The sequence below is a fragment of the Leucopleurus acutus genome, assembly GCF_964270905.1.
Source record: "Leucopleurus acutus genome assembly, chromosome: 7".
In the NCBI taxonomy this organism is placed as follows: Eukaryota; Metazoa; Chordata; class Mammalia; order Artiodactyla; family Delphinidae; genus Leucopleurus; species Leucopleurus acutus.
The window spans coordinates 96,489,910-96,508,587 of NC_139150.1; the positions used below are offsets into that span (position 1 = coordinate 96,489,910).

The 18,678-nt window shown below is 41.6% G+C and overlaps 1 protein-coding gene across 1 annotated transcript in view; it reads right to left on the reverse strand.

Annotated features, from left to right (window-relative positions):
* Positions 1–18,678, reverse strand: part of SPTLC1 (serine palmitoyltransferase long chain base subunit 1) — a 74,499-nt gene that overhangs the window by 34,551 nt on the left and 21,270 nt on the right. Inside the window, exons 4-5 of the mRNA XM_082841989.1 lie at positions 13,782–13,875; positions 13,143–13,215 (exon numbers count right to left, since the gene is read on the reverse strand). Of these exons, the coding sequence (XP_082698115.1) occupies positions 13,143–13,215; positions 13,782–13,875 (167 nt within the window). The remainder of the gene's footprint in view (positions 1–13,142; positions 13,216–13,781; positions 13,876–18,678) is intronic.

An 18,678-nucleotide genomic window follows, 5' to 3' on the forward strand; every position in this document is an offset into this window, starting at 1 on the left:
GTAAAACAATCTTGGCTTTGTTTTAGGGCTTTAGAGTTAGCTACCCAGTTGATAAAAATTATGTTAGTATTCTCATTATACATACTCATAGCCATTTTTATGTCATTGCCATAAAGTGGTAAGAAGAATCTCTCTACAATTAAACAATGACTTACTGGTTCTTGCCTAGTCCCAAAAGTTTAAAAAAGATGGGCCTTTCCTCCTCCTATCTAAAGACACTGGGTTTTAGCCGTGCAAAGCAGGTTTTGTGACAGGTAAACATGGACAGTTGCATAACATCTTTTGATGTCTGATAGCTACTCTACAATGAAGAAACTCTTAACCCAAAGGCGGGGGAGGCAGCAAACAGAAAAACTGCCAGGGCATGTTCTTTGACTTTGGATGCCTATCTTCTGTGTGTATGATCCATTTAAACAATTAGTGCCACAGCTTTGCACGCGTCATTCTCTAATTCACTGCTAGGAACCAATAGGGTAGGCAAGAGGCCACGGAGGAAGGTGACCAGAAAGCCTCTGTGTCTTTTCAGCACTTGTTGCCCTTTCTGGCACCTGCTCCCTCACCAGAATGTAAGAGACGGGAGGCAAGGCCAGGGCAGGATGCCCCACACCAAACACAAGGCCTGGCCATGGCAGTCATCACAGGGGGTTCAGATCTGGGCTCCCTCATTGCCAGGTCTGAACCATGGACAGGCCCAAAACTGCTCTGTGCCTCTCAGTCCTTCCTCTGTCAAATGGTTAACAGTTCTACCTGCCTCAAAGGACTGTTAGGAGAACTGCAAGAGAATGCTTATAAAACACTCAGAACAATGTCTGGCATGGAAAAAGCAACATGCTGGTGTTTGTTCAACTAACTCAATATTTGTAGAATAAAAATAAGCTTTTTTTTTAATGAGATTTAGGGAGATTGTCTTTCAGTGTAGATTATTAATCTATAATAGGATTTTTACTTTCCTTGTCATCCTACTTTATCTGATTTTTTTTTCTTTACATCTTTACTGGAGTATAACTGCTTTACAATGGTGTTAGTTTCTGCTTTATAACAAAGTGTATCAGTTATACATATACATATGTTCCCATATCTCTTCCCTCTTGCATCTCCCTCCCTCCCACTCTCCCTATCCCACCCCTCTAGGTGGTCACAAAACACCAAGCTGATCTCCCTGTGCTATGCGGCTGCTTCCCACTAGCAATCTATTTTACATTTAGTAGTGTATATATGTCCATGCCACTCTCTCGCTTTGTCACAGCTTACCCTTCCCCCTCCCCATATCCTCAAGTCCATTCTCAACTAGGTCTGTGTCTTTATTCCTGTCTTACCCCTAGGTTCTTCATGACATTTTTTTCCTTAAATTCCATACATATGTGTTAGCATACGGTATTTGTCTTTCTCTTTCTGACTTACTTCACTCTGTATGACAGACTCTAGGTCCATCCACCTCATTACAAATAGCTCAATTTCGTTTCTTTTTATGGCTGAGTAATATTCCATTGTATATATGTGCCACATCTTCTTTATCCATTCATCCGATGATGGACACTTAGGTTGTTTCCATCTCCGGGCTATTGTAAATAGAGCTGCAATGAACATTTTGGTACATGACTCTTTTTGAATTATGGTTTTCTCAGGGTATATGCCCAGTAGTGGGATTGCTGGGTCATATGGTAGTTCTATTTGTAGTTTTTTAAGGAACCTCCATACTGTTCTCCATAGTGGCTGTACCAATTCACATTCCCACCAGCAGTACAAGAGGGTTCCCTTTTCTCCACACCCTCTCCAGCATTTATTGCTTGTAGATTTTTTGATGATGGCCATTCTGACTGGTGTGAAATGATATCTCATTGTAGTTCTGATTTGCATTTCTCTAATGATTAATGATGTTGAGCACTCTTTCATGTGTTTGTTGGCAGTCTGTATATCTTCTTTGGAGAAATGTCTATTTAGGGCTTCTGCCCATTTTTGGATTGGGTTGTTTGGTTTTCTGTCATTGAGCTGCATGAGCTGCCTATAAATTTTGGAGATTAATCCTTTGTCAGTCGCTTCATTTGCAAATATTTTCTCCCATTCTGAGTGTTGTCTTTTGGTCTTGTTTATGCTTTCCTTTGCTGTGCAAAAGCTTTGAAGTTTCATTAGTCCCATTTGTTTATTTTTGTTTTTATTTCCACTGCTCTAGGAGGTGGGTCAAAAAGGATCTTGCTGTGATTTATGTCATAGAGTGTCCTGCCCATGTTTTCCTCTAAGAGTTTGATAGTTTCTGGCCTTACATTTAGGTTTTTAATGCATTTTGAGCTTATTTTTGTGTATGGTGTTAGGGAGTGATCTAATCTCATACTTTTACATGTACCTGTCCAGTTTTCCCAGCACCACTTATTGAAGAGGCTGTCCTTTCTCCAAAGTACATTCCTGCCTCCTTTATCAAAGATAAGGTGACCATATATGCGTGGGTTTATCACTGCGCTTTCTATCCTGTTCCATTGATCTATCTTTCTGTTTCTGTGCCAGTACCATACTGTCTTGATTACTGTAGCTTTGTAGTATAGTCTGAAGTCAGGGAGCCTGATTCCTCCAGCTCCATTTTTGGTTCTCAAGATTGCTTTGGCTATTTGGGGTCTTTTGTGTTTCCATACAAAATTGTGAAATTTTTTGTTCTAGTTCTGTGAAAAATGCCAGTGGTAGTTTGACAGGGATTGCATTGAATCTGTAGATTGCTTTGGGTAGTAGAGTCATTTTCACAATGTTGATTCTTCCAATCCAAGAACATGGTATATCTCTCCACGTATTTGTATCATCTTTAATTTCTTTCAACAGTGTCTTATAATTTTCTGCATACAGTTCTCCTTAGGTAGGTTTATTCCTAGATATTTTATTCTTTTTGTTGCAATTGTAAATGGGAGTGTTTTCTTAATTTCACTTTCAGATTTTTCACCATTAGTGCATAGGAATGCCAGAGATTTCTGTGCATTAATTTTGTATCCTGCTACTTTACCAAATTCATTGATTAGGTCTAGTAGTTTTCTGGTAGCATCTTTAGGATTCTCTACGTATAGTATCATGTCATCTGCAAACAGTGACAACTTTACTTCCTCTTTTGCAATTTGGATTCCTTTTATTTCTTTTTCTTCTCTGATTGCTGTGGCAAAAACTTCCAAAACTATGTTGAATAATAGTGGTGAGAGTGGACAACCTTGTCTTGTTCCTGGTCTTAGTGAAAATGGTTTCATTTTTTCACCACTGAGGACAATGTTGGCTGTGGGTTTGTCATATATGGCCTTTATTATGTTGAGGAAAGTTCCCTCTATGACTACTTTCTGCAGGGTTTTTATCATAAATGGGTGTTGAATTTTGTCAAAAGCTTTCTCTGCATCTGTTGAGATTATCGTATGTTTTTTCTCCTTCAATTTGTTAATATGGTGTATCACATTGATTGCTTTGCATATACTGATGAATCCTTGCATTCCTGGAATAAACCCCACTTGATCATGGTGTATGATCCTTTTAATGCTGTTGGATTCTGTTTGCTAGTGTTTTGTTGAGGACTTTTGCATCTATGTTCATCAGTGATATTGGCCTGTAGTTTTCTTTCTTTGTGACGTCTTTGTCCGGTTTTGGTATCAGGGTGATGGTGGCCTCGTAGAATGAGTTTGGGAGTGTTCCTCCCTCTGCTATATTTTGGAAGAGTTTGAGAAGGATAGGTGTTAGCTCTTCTCTAAATGTTTGATAGAATTCGCCTGTGAAGCCATCTGGTCCTGGGCTTTTGTTTGTTGGAAGATTTTTAATCACAGTTTCAATTTCAGTGCTTGTGACTGGTCTCTTCAAATTTTCTATTTCTTCCAGATTCAGTCTTGGCAAGTTGTGCCTTTCTAAGAATTTGTCCATTTCTTCCAGGTTGTCCATTTTATTGGCATAGAGTTACTTGTAGTACTCTCTCATGATCTTTTGTATTTCTGCAGTGTCAGTTGTTACTTCTTCTTTTTCACTTCTAATTCTATTGATTTGAGTCTTCTCCCTCTTTTTCTTGATGAGTCTGGCTAATGGTTTATCAATTTTGTTTATCTTCTCAAAGAACCAGCTTTTAGTTTTATTGATCTTTGCTATCGTTTCCTTCATTTCTTTTTCATTTATTTCTGATATGATCTTTATGATTTCTTTCCTTCTGCTAACTTTGGGGGTTTTTTGTTCCTCTTTCTCTAATTGCTTTAGGTGCAAGGTTAGGTTGTTTATTCAAGATGTTTCCTGTTTCTTAAGGTAGGATTGTATTGCTATAAACGTCCCTCTTAGAACTGCTTTTGCTGCATCCCATAGGTTTTGGGTCGTCGTGTCTCCATTATCGTTTGTTTCTAGGTATTTTTTAATTTCCTCTTTGATTTCTTCAGTGATCACTTCGTTATTAAGTAGTGTATTGTTTAGCCTCCATGTGTTTGTATTTTTTACAGAACTTTTCCTGTAATTGATATCTAGTCTCATAGTGTTGTGGTTGGAAAAGATACTTGATAAAATTTCAATTTTCTTAAATTTAGCAAGGCTTGATTTGTGACCCAAGATATGATCTATCCTGGAGAATGTTCCATGAGCACTTGAGAAAAATGTGTATTCTGTTGTTTTTGGATGGAATGTCCTATAAATATCAGTTAAGTCCATCTTGTTTAATGTATCATTTAAAGCTTGTGTTTCCTTATTTATTTTCATCTTGCATCTGTCCATTGGTGAAAGTGGGGTGTTAAAGTCCCTTACTATGAATGTGTTACTGTCGATTTCCCCTTTCATGGCTGTTAGTATTTGCCTTATGTATTGAGGTGCTCCTATGTTAGGTGCATAAATATTTACAATTGTTATATCTTCTTCTTGGATCAATCCCTTGATCATTATGTAGTGTCCTTCTTTGTCTCTTCTAATAGTCTTTATTTTAAAGTCTATTTTGTCTGATATGAGAATTGCTACTCCAGTTTTCTTTTGGTTTCCATTTGCATGGAATATCTTTTTCCATCCCCTTACTTTCAGTCTGTATGTGTCTCTAGGTCTGAAGTGGGTCTCTTGTAGACAGCATATACATGGGTCTTGTTTTTGTATCCATTCAGTCAATCTGTGTCTTTTGGTGGGAGCATTTAGTCCATTTACATTTAAGGTAATTATCGGTATGTATGTTCCTATTCCCATTTTCTTAATTGCTTTGGGTTATTGTTAAGTCTTTTCCTTCTCTTGCGTATCTTGCCTAGAGAAGATCCTTTAGCATTTGTTGTAAAGCTGGTTTGGTGGTGCTGAACTCTCTCAGCTTTTGCTTGTCTGTAAAGGCTTTAATTTCTCCATCAAATCTGAATGAGATCCTTGCTGGGTAGAGTAATCTTGGTTGTAGGTTTTTCTCCTTCATCACTTTAAATATGTCCTGCCAGTCTCTTCTGGCTTGCAGAGTTTCTGCTGAAAGATCAGCTGTTAACCTTATGGGGATTCCCTTGTGTGTTATTTGTTGTTTTCCCTTGCTGCTTTTAATATGTTTTCTTTATATTTAATTTCTGACAGTTTGATTAATATGTGTCTTGGCGTATTTTTCCTTGCATTTATCCTGTATGGGACTCTCTGTGCTTCCTGGACTTGATTAACTATTTCCTTTTCCATATTAGGGAAGTTTTCAACTATAATCTCTTCAAATATTTTCTCAGTCCCTTTCTTTTCTCTTCTTCTTCTGGAACCCCTATAATTCAAATGTTGGTGCGTTTAATGTTGGCCCAGAGGTCTCTGAGACTGTCCTCAGTTCTTTTCATTCTTCTTTCTTTATTCTGCTCTGCAGTAGTTATTTCCAGTATTTTATCTTCCAGGTCACTTATCCGTTCTTCTGCCTCAGTTGTCCTGCTATTGATCCCATCTAGAGTATTTTTTTTTTTTTTTTTGTGGTACGCGGGCCTCTCACCATTGTGGCCTCTCCCGCTGCGGAACAACAGGCTCCGGACGCACAGGCTCAGCGGCCATGGCTCACAGGTCCAGCCGTTCCGTGGCATGCGGGCTCCTCCTGGACCGGGGCACGAACCCGCGTCCCCTGCATTGGCAGGCGGACTCTCAACCACTGTGCCACCAGTGAAGCCCTAGAGTATTTTTTTTAAAAAATGAATTTATTTATTTATTTTTGGCTGAATTGGGTCTTTGTTGCTGCGCGTGGGCTTTCTCTAGTTGCAGCGAGCAGGGGCTACTCTTCATTGTGGTGCGAGGGTTTCTCATTGCTGTGGCTTTGTTGCGGAGCACGGGCTCTAGGTGTGCAGGCTTCAGTAGCTGTGGCTTGCAGGCTCTAGAGCACAGGCTCATGGCACACTGGTTTAGTTACTCCACGGCATGTGGGATCTTCCCAGACCAGGTCTCGAACCTGTGTCCCCGGCATTGGCAGGCGGATTCTTAACCACTGCGCCATCAGGGAAGCCCTAGAGTACTTTTAATTTCATTTATTGTGTTTTTCATCGTTGTTTGTTTCATCTTTAGTTCTTCTAGGTCCTTGTTAAATGTTTCTTGCATTTTTTCTATTCTATTTCCAAGATTTTGGATCATCTTTACTATCATTATTCTGAATTCTTTTTCAGTTAAACCGCCTATTTCCTCTTCATTTGTTAGGTCTGGTGCGTTTTTATCTTGCTCCTTCATCTGTTGTGTGTTCTTCTGTCTTCTCATTTTGCTTATCTTACTGTGTTTGGGGTCTCCTTTTTGTATGCTGCAGGTTTGTAATTCCTGTTGTTTTTGGTGTCTGTCCCCAGTGGCTAAGTTGGTTCAGTGGGTTGTGTAGGCTTCCTGGTGGAGGGGACTAGTGCCTGTGTTCTGGTGGATGAGGCTGGATCTTGTCTTTCTGGTGGGCAGATCCACGTCTGGTGGTGTGATTTGGGGTGTCTGTGGACTTATTATGATTTTAGGCAGCCTCTCTGCTAATGGGTGGGGTTGTGTTCCTGTCTTGCTAGCTGTTTGGCATAGGGTGTCCCACACTGTAGCTTGCTGGCTGTTGAGTGAAGTTGGGTGCTGGTGTTGAGATGGAGATCTCTGGGCGATTTTTGCTGTTTGATATTATGTGGAGCTGAGAGGTGTCTTGTTGACCAGTGTCCTGAAGTTGGCTCTCCCATGGCGGCAGCACCAAGAGCCTTTCATCCACACGGCTCAGAATAAAAGGGAGAAAAAGTAGAAAGAAAGAAGAAAGAAAGAATTAGTAGAAGTAGAAAGGAAGGAAGGAAGGAAGGAAGGAAGGAGGGAAGGAAGGAAATAAATAAATAAAATAAAATAAAGTAAGATAAAATAATTTAAATAAAAAATAATTATTAAGAACAAAAAAAAATTTTTTTTAAAAGAAAAAAAAAAAAAGAAACCCGGACGGATAGAACCCTAGGACAAATGGTGGAAGCAAAGCTACACAGACAAAATCTCACAAGGAAGCATACACATACCCAGTCACAAAAAGAGGAAAAGGGGAAAAAATAATAAATCTTGCTCTCAAAGTCCACCTCCTCAGTTTGGGATGATTCGTTGTCTATTCATGTATTCCACAGATGCAGGGTACATCAAGTTGATTGTGGAGCTTTAATCCGCTGCTTCTGAGGCTGCTGGGAGAGATTTCCCTTTCTCTTCTTTGTTCTCAAAGCTCCCGGGACTCAGCTTTGGATTTGTCCCCGCCTGTGCGTGTAGGTCGCCGGAGGTCGTCTGTTCTTCGCTCAGACAGGACGAGGTTAAAGGAGCAGCTGCTTCGGGGACTCTGGCTCACTCAGGCCTGGGGGAGGGAGGGGTACGGAGTGCGGGGCGAGCCTGCGGCGGCAGAGGCTGGCGTGACATTGCGCCAGACTGAGGCGTGCTGTGTGTTCTCCCGGGGAAGTTGTCCCTGGATCTTGGGACCTTGGCAGTGGCGAGCTGCACAGGCTCCCCAGAAGGGGGGTATGGATAGTGACCTGTGCTCGCACACAGGCTTCTTGGTGGCGGCAGCAGCAGCCTTAGCGTCTCATGCCCGTCTCTGGGGTCTGCGCTTTTAGCCACGGCTCACGCCCGTTTCTGGAGCTCCTTTAAGCAGCGCTCTTAATCCCCTCTCCTCACGCACCAGGAAACAAAGAGGGAAGAAAAAGTCTCTTGCCTCTTTGGCAGGTCCAGACTTTTCCCCGGACTCCCTCCCAGCTAGCCGTGGTGCACTAACCCCCTGGAGGCTGTGTTCATGCCGCTAACTCCAGTCCTCTCCTTCCGCTCTGACTGAAGCCCGAGCCTCAGCTCCCATCCCCACCTGCCCCGGCAGGTGAGCAGATAAGCCTCTCGGGCTGGTTAGTGCCGTTCGGCACCAATCCTCTGTGCGGGAATCTCTCCACTTTGCCCTCTGCACCCCTGTTGCTGTGCTCTCCTCCAGGGTTCCGAAGCTTTCCCCCTCCAAAAAAGAGTAATCTTTTATAAGGAAAAAAGGTACGCTATCTGCTAATTACGTTATCCAAATCCTGGATATTAAAGAACTATCTTATATTAAAGCCACTTATTCAAGTTCATATTTATCAGAATAAAAAGAGGTATTATGGCCTTCTTGATTGTTTTTCAGAGGAAAGACTATAAAATACCCAACTTTAGAACAGTTTAAAAACAACCAACTATATTTTCTCTTAAAATCTCCATATTTTTGTGTTACATACCTTTTTTTTTTTTTTTTTGCGGTACGCGGGCCTCTCACTGTTGTGGCCTCTCTCATTGCAGAGCATAGGCTCCGGACGCGCAGGCTCAGCGGCCATGGCTCACTCCCCCAGCCGCTCCACGGCATGTGCGATCTTCCCAGACCGGGGCACGAACCCATGTCCCCTGCACCGGCAGGCGGACTCTCAACCACTGCGCCACCAGGGAAGCCCTGCAGACTTTTTTTAAATCCCTTGAGACTTGGACAATTTTCTTAAAAGTACAAATGTCACCTATGTACTCATTAAAACGTTAAAAACAGTGCTGAATGTTTTCCAGAATGTTTTCACATACAGTATCTTATTCTTACCAAAATGTTCTAAGTTGTGCAACAAAGATGATTCCCTGCCTACGCTGTGAAAACTACAATTCCATGACTGGTAGGAAGAAGTGGCAGATCTAAGAATTTTATGACCAAATGCCCTTCCTACTAAAACATGCATTCATGGTCCTACAACAGAGAGAAAATATTTTTTAAAATAAACAAATGAACAATTGTTCACTATTGGCTCTAGAACACAATTATATGCCACTATCTCTCACCATGAAACTGCCACTAATTGTCTTTTGATTTAGTTTAAGACCAAAGAATCAAGTAGGCATCATGTATGCAAAGCAGATCCCAGGCACAGGGATAAACCACATGTAAATGAGATCTGAATGCATTACAAACAAAACAATCAGAGAGGTTCAACAAGAGAAACTATCAAAGTGCACAGGGACCCCATTAGCCTTAGAGGAAAGGAAGGCTCCACAACCTGATAAAAATCACTTGACTGATTCTAAACTACACATTAAAACGATAAGATGAGAAGGTGGAAACACTTCTGATCCACACAGTCCTCACAAGACTATTTTAAGAACCTGCTGGGCCTTTAGGAGGCAGGAGAACATTTAGCCTAAGAAACTAGAAGAATTTTAATTCAACTGTCAATTTTCTTTTTTTGTGTTAATCATCCAGTACCATCTAATATGTTACTATGAAATAATAAACAGAAAATGTTTTAATAAGGAAATTTACTTTTCCAGTAAGTGATTTTCATTCACTATCTGAAAAGTTGAGAAAAGAGCTAGAAGACAGAGCATTTTCATCACTGAAAACAGATGCCTGAGTGATATTAGTACTTCCAGGAAAAGAAAAAGCCAAAATCAAAAGCAACCTATTGGTGGGCCTGGGAAAGAGACCCTAGCCTCACACACAAGCTACTAAAATGAGAGGAAAGGGAAGTTCACTTCTGCTTTAATGCTCAGTACAAAGGGCAAATATCTAAATATTTAGAATAATTTAATTATAGAGGGTATTTTATTTTATTTTTAAAATAAATTTATTTATTTATTTTTGGCTGCGTTGGGTCTTCATTGCTGTGTGCAGGCTTTCTCTAGTTGTGGCTAGTGGGAGCTACTCTTTGTTGCAGAGTACGGGCTCTAGGCACGCGGGCTTCAGTAGTCATGGCGCACAAGCTTAGTTGCTCCGTGGCATGTGGGATCTTCCTGGACCAGGGCTTGAACCTGTGTCCCCTGGATTGGCAGGCGGATTCTTAACCACTGCGCCACCAGGGAAGTCCCAAGGGTATTTTAGAGATTTAAAATATAGCCTTAGCTGACCTCAAGTATCTTCTTGAACTTATCTAACACTGAAATTTCAAGGTAATTTAATACAACTACAGTAATATAAGTGATTAGTTCCAGAATAAGGAAAAACATAGAAAATACCCTGTTGGAAAACCAAGTAAAAATACATACTATATACACATAAAGAAAGGAAAAAAGATGATAAGCAAGCATGGGCAACTGTTGAAAAGGAACAAAACAAGTTTACAGGAAGGACAATGTACTCAGAAAACAATACACATTACTCCAAGCTGTAGGTTTGGTGTCTTATTACAAAACCATCACACTGCAAATTAACCTTCAACCTTTGTCCAGATACCACAGTCTGTTTGAACCTTTGACTACATTAGGATAAGGATGACACAGTGACCAATAATGTAGTTCACAGAGTAGCTAATACACAACTATGTGTTCATTATATTGACTCTGGTGGCCCATTCAGACACTTGAAAGATCAAATCCAATTTAAATTTAAAATGCACTTGAACAGCACACCACATGTATGTGGTATGCTACCATTTTTGTAAAACTGGGGGGAAAATGTATGGAAGTGGTTTGCACACACTGAAAAAAGCCTGGAAGAATGAACAAGAAACTACTGAGAGTAGCTGTCTTTTTTGGGGGTGGAATGGCAGTGGGGAGAAGACTTCACTATCTCTTTAAATCTTTGAGGTTTATATCTTGGATTGAATTATTGAATCAAGAAAATTAATTTAGGATGGATCAAGAGGGTTTTATGAAAAGTGAAATAAGTTGGACAGAGAAAGACAAATAGCATATGATCTCACTAATATGTGGACTCTAAAAAACAAAACAAACAAAATGAAAACAGACTCATAGATACACAGAACAAAGGGGTGGTTGCCAGAGGGAAAGGGGATCAGGGGTGGGGAAAATTAGGTGTAGGGGATTAAGAGGTACAAAGCTCCAGTTATAAAATAAATAAGCAATGGTGATGTAACACACAGCATAAGGAATATGGCAAAAAATACTGTAATAACTTTGGGGACAGACGGTTACTAGACTCCATGGTGATCATTTCATAATGTATGCATGTCAGATCACTATATACTACACCTGAAACTAACGTAATATTGTACATCAACTATATTTAAATTAAAAAAATTAATTTAAAAATCATTAAAGATCCCCCCCCAAGTTTGGAGGCACACAGCATCCTATTACACTTATTTCAGGTGATCCAAATGAAAAACTGACTGGTCAATTAAAACAACATATTTCCATAGCTCTGGGAAAACTGGTCTTGAAGATCTGAAACTTTTTTTTCTCTAAATTTAGCAATAAATCTCTTATCAGTCTTCTCAGATTAACTCCTGAGCAAGAGCCAAGGCCACACATGCAAATAAGATCTACTAGAAAGAGAGGCTTTTAAGAAAGCAATTTCTTTACCCCACAAGCAGATCATGGAAAGAAAGCCTTGTTGATCAGATTACAACAAACAACTTTGTAAAAACAATGCCTTTTTTAGTTTTCTAATTCTTATGAAGGAAATAATACCCTACCAATAAAAAGCAGGCAAACAAATCATGTTTGCACTAGGCTAGAGGAAAGAGGGAGCCTCTGATCTGAGCTGTTTTAAGTCTTTGATCTTGCCATTAATATTGCAAATCAGAATACTTATTTTCTAGTTTTAGGGCTGAAATTAATTAGCTATGTGACCATGAGGAAGTCACTTAACCTCTCTGAGCTTTCTGTTCTTCTTCTGAATAGCTGGGATGCTGGAATACAAGATTTTAAGGATCCTTTCCAACTGTAGGATTCTTGGACACCAACTCCCATCATCTGTTTCCAATAAAAATAATTTAACCACTAAATTAGCTAAGGGATAAAGAAAGGTGCTCCCTTAAATAAAAACATCTTAACTGTTAAAGTGAAAAAACCAAAGACCCAGAAATGAAAATGAGTAGAGAAGACAAAAGAGACTTCCCTGGCCCCACTGTCCCCACCCTCTGACATTTTGTAAACCAGAATGTTACTTCCAGTAATATACTTATTTGGAAAATTATTTAACAACATTTTTGAAATTTTCAGAAGCAAAGAACAATATACATTTAATAAAAAACCACCATAAAATTCCAGGGTCTTCTTTGATGACTCTGATTTAGGGAGTTCATCGTGTTTGAAATCACACTCTCATCCTAATATGTAGTTAGCCCATCTCCAGGTCATCCACACACAAGGAAATCAATGATCCTTTGTCTTCATTCCAGAAAGAAAAGGGCTACACAGTCTATGACCTCCCCCATCCCCCAAATCTGTTCTCACTTTCCTCCCGGCACGTGGTGGCTGCCCATCTAGAGCAATTTTCCAGTCCCTCTGCTGGGAGACACGACCTGGGTAATGTTCTCACCAACAGAATGTGGCCAGAATGATGAGCAACACGACCTGCCCACCTAAACAGGTACCAATGCCCTGCACTCCTGCTCCTCCATACTCATCACTTGGCTTCGGTCACACAAAGATGGTGCCCTGAGGCCTAGAGCAACGAGACAGGGAAAATCTGGGTTCCTGCACGACTACAAAGAGCAGAGCCACTCACAACCGGATGCTTCCCCTTACAACTGTCATGCACGGCAGAAACAGTCTCCTCACACCATGTCTCCTGGGGCAAATGCAACAAGAGCTCAGGCTTCGCCCTACTGAGACAGTGTGCCTTAGATACCTATGACTCTTCTCCACAACGGACAGTCAGCCCCAGACCAATGCATCTCCTACCAATGATTTCAAACACAAAATCTAGAAAGTTCACCAGCTTATTTCCACAACTAATTAAGGATACCTTTTCCAAGGAGTTTTGAAATCAAACTGAATCTTAATTCTTGAAAGCAGTAGTCTGAAAAATATGACAGAAAACATACCAAATGTGCCATAAAATCCTCTAGGTCCACAAGTTCCCACACCATACTTCTTTAGAGATGCCAAAGCTGCTGCCTTTGTGAAAGTAAAAAAAAAAAAATTAGACTGTAATAATATATCTTTAACAGTTTAAAAATGACATTTCCTATTCTTTAATAGCTCCCCAGTACCCTGGCTTTTCCTTTCTTAGTACTAAGACAATTCTAACAGGATATAAAGAAAAGAGGGATGGGAAGACTTAGGTATACAACTTAAAACACAGAAAAGTTATATTAGCTTGATCATTAAAACCTGGTTAACTCAATGCATTCGTACTTTCTGGCATTTGTGGGCACAGGTCTTTCCTCAAAAAATGTTTACTGGCCCACAATCCCAACAGGAGATGAAGCAATTTCCTAGACACATCTCCAACTATTACCTGGGTCTGGTTCATATAGTTCTCTGGTTGTCACCCAACACTAAGCCACATTAGGACACTCTTGCCTCCCTTTGTTGAAAACTAGGTTACAGCTCTGTCACTAAAGAGTAAAGAGTAAGTACTTACACAGCCCCTTCTGATATTCTGCATTTGTCTCTTATTTTATGTCCAGATGCTTATGTCAGTCATGTTATCTGTCCACTTCAGCATATGTGCTACTTACCTTGAGCCTAGGGTTATCCAACAATCCAAGAAAATTGAATGAGGCAAAGTTTATACATTCTTTTCCATTCACCACAATGTTATGGCTTGGAGGGCTGGGGAAAGAGACAGGAGTGGTATACTTCAGCAGTCATTCTTGTTACAGGACACACATTATCAGCTGTCCAGAAGAGGGAAGGTGACAGGACACACAAGTGTTGTCATTCTACTCTATTTGCTTTCTGGCCTCCTAGCTCTCTTTTTATTCTTAAAAAGTAAAATTAGACAATAGTATATTAAAAATCAGATACTCGGTCATCAATTCTACTCTTAATAGGCCACCTCGTAGTACTTAAATAAAAAAAAATTGAGCTAGAATTCCAAGATGAATAGATGAATGGCAAACCGTTGCTTTAGTTTTAAAACTCACTTAAGAAAGAAGTTGCTAAATAAAGTACCTGGAATGAGACAAACAGGGAGGAAATATAAAAAGATCAAGATCAAAGGTATGAAGAGGCAGAGCAAGTAACAATCTTACAGTTAAGTGGTTTAAAAATACATGTTACTAGGACTTCCCCCATGGTCCAGTGGGTAAGACTCTGCGTTCGCAATACAGGGGGCCTGGGTTTGATCCTTGGTGGGGAACTAGATCACACATGCACGCTGCAACTAAGAAGTCCGCATGCAGCAACTAAGACCCGGCGCAGCCAAAATAAATAACTATAAATAAATATTAAAAAAAATTACATGTTATCTACAGGAAGCCACCAAAAGAATAAGTGAGCTCTGTTCCCAATTTCTAAAGTTTATGCTGGAATACCATTTAAAAGGAATCCCCCTCATTCCAAAAGGGGGGAAAACAGAGTGGCCAATTGCACAGGAGAAGCATGGATTGAGTTCAGCTGAGACAAGAGATGGGCTCTTGAGGAGACAACCTATTATGTCCTCTGCTGACAAATACTCTAGCTTTAAGTCATGCTTCAAAAACACTGGCCAGAGCTTCCCTGGTAGTGCAGTGGTTGAGAATCTGCCTGCTAATGCAGGGGACAGGGGTTCGAGCCCTGGTCTGGGAAGATCCCACATGCCGCGGAGCAACTAGGCCCGTGAGCCACAACTACTGAGCCTGTGCGTCTGGAGCCTGTGCTCCACAGCAAGAGAGGCCGCGATAGTGAGAGGCCCGCACACCATGATGAAGAGTGGCCCCAGCTTGCCACAACTAGAGAAAGCCCTCGCACAGAAACGAAGACCCAACACAGCCAAAAATAAATAAATAAATAAATAAACCAAAAAAAAAAAAAAACACTGGCCAAACTATGGGACATGAGCTATTAAAGGGTTATGAGATCAATTTACTTAGTCACAGCCAGCCTATTTCACCTAAAGTAAACCATAAGAATAGAATGGAATGGAAATGCACCAACAGGGCCAGGGAAAGGACGGTGGCACATAACTGTTCTACACATGCATTGCTCTGTGCACTGGGCTGCTCTGTAAAATGCACTGTGGTCAGAAAAGATTGGGAAACACCACTTTCACTAGTATGTTTTAACAGAACTGGTTTTCTATGAGAAAAATAATGAAAGATGCTGGGAAACCAGGGAAGGAAAAGAATGACTACTTGAAGTAAATTCACAAAAGCAGATGAACTCGTACAAGACTCGGTGAAAAGGACATGGTTGTGGAGTCAGGCAGATCCCATCAGTATTATGGCTACTGACCACTTCAGAAACTCAGAGATGTTACCTGGCCTGCATAAGCCTCAGTTTCATTTCTCAACTTGTTCATTATAAGAGGTGTTCATCACATTTTCTTCTTTTTTCCCTATTGCTTCAAGAGCTTCTTCTCTTTCAAATAATCCACTGTGTTATTTAGCTTCCCACTTCCCAGGACTTCTTTAGTTTCATAAGTCCTCCCTGATGTGGAGGTGTTGGCACCCACAAAAAGATGAAAAAACAAAATATCCATGTAGACAAGTCTGTACTAACGGTTGCTGCTGTGAAAGTTGAGGCCATTCTACAAAAACTGTGACACACAGAGAAAAACTACCAGGAATAAGTACACCCAAAGGCCCTGACCAGTCGATAAGCTGCCAGCATGATGTAGGGATGTAGACATCTTGTTTCTGCCTAGCACATGGGGCAGGAAAGGAAAACAGTTTCCATGAGAACTGGAAGGCTCACACCTGTGCCCCATGCAGGCTTGCAGCAGTAAGCCAGACAGGGCACTTAACACAGGAATCCTGGAGCTGAAGACACTTCAAAGTTCCTCACAGAAGCAAATAAAACCGATACAGAACGACATCTTCACAACAAGGCTTCAGAAGAGTCAAGGGAGGGAAAATAAAACCCTTCCAGTCAAAACCCACAACCACACTATTACTGAGAGTCAGTAATTACATAAGTGAACTTAGAAATAGGACAATGGTGCTTTACCAGAAAGAAACAAATACTACAGACCCCCATTAAAAACAGGTTTGGCACTTGAGGGAGAACAGACAAACGGACAAATGAAAGAATCCAGAACTCAAGAAAATTGTGTATACAGGAACACCTCAGAGATACTCCGGGGTCGGTTCCAGACCACCACAATGAAGCAAGTATAGCAATTGAGAGAACCACATGAAGTTTTTGGTTTCCCAGTGCATATAAAAGTTATGTTTACACCATACTGTAGTCTATTATGTGTACAGCAGCATTATGTCTAAAAAACAATGTACACACCTTAATTAAAAAATAATTTATTGGGACTTCCCTGGTGGTGCAGCGGTTAAGAATGCGCCTGCCAATGCAGAGGACACAGGTTTGATCCCTGGTCTGGGAAGATCCCACATGCCACGGAGCAACTAAGCCCGTGCTCCACAACTACTGAGCCTGCGCTCTAGAGCCTTCGAGCCACAACTACTGAGCCCATGCGCTGCAATTACTGAAGCTGCACGCTCTAGGGCCTGTGTGCTGCAACTACTGAGCCCACATGCTGCAACTACTGAAGCCTGTGTGCCTAGAGCCCGTGCTCTGCAACAACAGAAGCCACCACAGCAAGAAGCCTGTGCACCACAACGAAGAGTAGTCCCTGCTTACCACAACTAGAGAAAGCCCGTGTGCACCAACGAAGGCCCAACACAGCCAAAAATAAATAAATAAATAATAATTTATTGCACTGGGAGTGGCCAAGATGGCAGACTAGGAAGACCCTGAGCTCACCTCCTCCCATGGGCACACCAAAATTACGACTATTTACAGAGCAGCTATTGATGAGAATGACTTGAAGACTAGCAGACAAGATCTTCCACAACTAAAGATAGAAGGAATCACAATGAGATGGGTAGGCGAGGTGGAGACATGGTATAGTCAAGACCCATACCCGCAGGTAGGTGATCCACAAATGGGAGAATAATTACAATTACAGAGGTCATTCCCAAGGAGTGAGGGGTCTGAGCCCCACAAGAGGTTCCCCAGCCTGGGTGTCCTGCACCCGGAAGATGAACCCCCAGAACATTTGCGTTTTTTTTTAAAATTTATTATTTATTTACTTATTTTATTTATTTTTGGCTGCACCGGGTCTTATTTGAGGCATGCGGGATCTTCATTGAGGCATGTGGGATTTTTCGTTGTGGCACGTGGGCTTCTCTCTAGTTGTGGTGTGCAGGTTTTCTCTTCTCTAGTTGAGGCATGCAGGCTCTGGGGTATGTGGGCTCTGTAGTTGTGGCACAGGGGTTCCAGAGTGCATGGGCTCTGTAGTTGGCAGCACATGGGCTCTCTAGTTGAGGCACGTGGGCTTGGTGTAGTTGTGGTGCGTGGGCTTAGTTGCAACACTGCTTGTGGGATCTTAGTTCCCTGACCAGAGATTGAACCTGGGTCCCCTGCATTGTAAGGTGGATTCTTACTGGACCACCTGGGAAGTCCCAAACATTTGGTTTTGAAGGTCAGTGGAGCTTCCTCTTGGGACAGCCAGAGAGCTGTGGGAAATAGAGACTCTACTCTTAAAGGCTGCACACAAAATCTCAAACACTCCAGTATCCAAGGGCAGAAGTAATATGAAAGGAGCCTGGGTCAGACCTGCTCGCTGATCTTAGAGAGCCTCCCAGAGAGGCAGGAGGCAAATGGGACTCATCCTGGGGACACAGACACTGGCAGCAGCCACTTTTGGGAGATTATCATACCATGGCAACACTGGTATTGGCGAGTGCCATTTTTGAATCCTCACTCTAGCTTATTAGCACTGAAACTGATCCTTGCCTACCAGCTAGTCAGCACCAGTACTGGGAAACACCAGGCCAAGGAGCCAGCTGGGCTGGGACACAGTCCCACTCACCAACAGGCAGGCTATCATAGGACCCCCTGAGCCCCAGGCAATCCAGGACTAGCCCTGCCCACAAACACTAGGCCAACACTAGCTCTGGGACCCCTGGCCCTACAGCCAGCTACTTTGTAGCTGGGCCCACCCACCAGCTGGTTGGCACCAGGACTGGGACTCCCCTGGCCATGCAGCCAGCCATGCCAGGATCTGGGCATGCCTACCAGGGGCCAGCAACTTCTGCACAAGGCAGGGTCTGGCAGCCAACTGGACCAAGGGCCAACCGTGGCTACCAAGCACCCATAGTAGTTAGTCAGCACACCAAAACAGAAAGACTCGCTCAGCACACACACAGGGCACACTCGGAGCATGTAGCTCTGGCGACCAGAGGGAAGTGTGCTGTTGCAAGTTTAAAGCAATATAAGACTACCTCAGGAAACAAGAAAAAGTTCAAATAAACAACCTAACCTTACACTTAAAGGAGCTACAAAAAGAACAAGTAAATCTCAAAGTTGGTAGAAGGAATGAAATAATAAATATTGGAGCAGAAATAAATGAAATAAGAGACTAAAAAACAATAGAAAAGATCAATGAAGTTAAGAGTTGGTTCTATGAAAAGACAAACA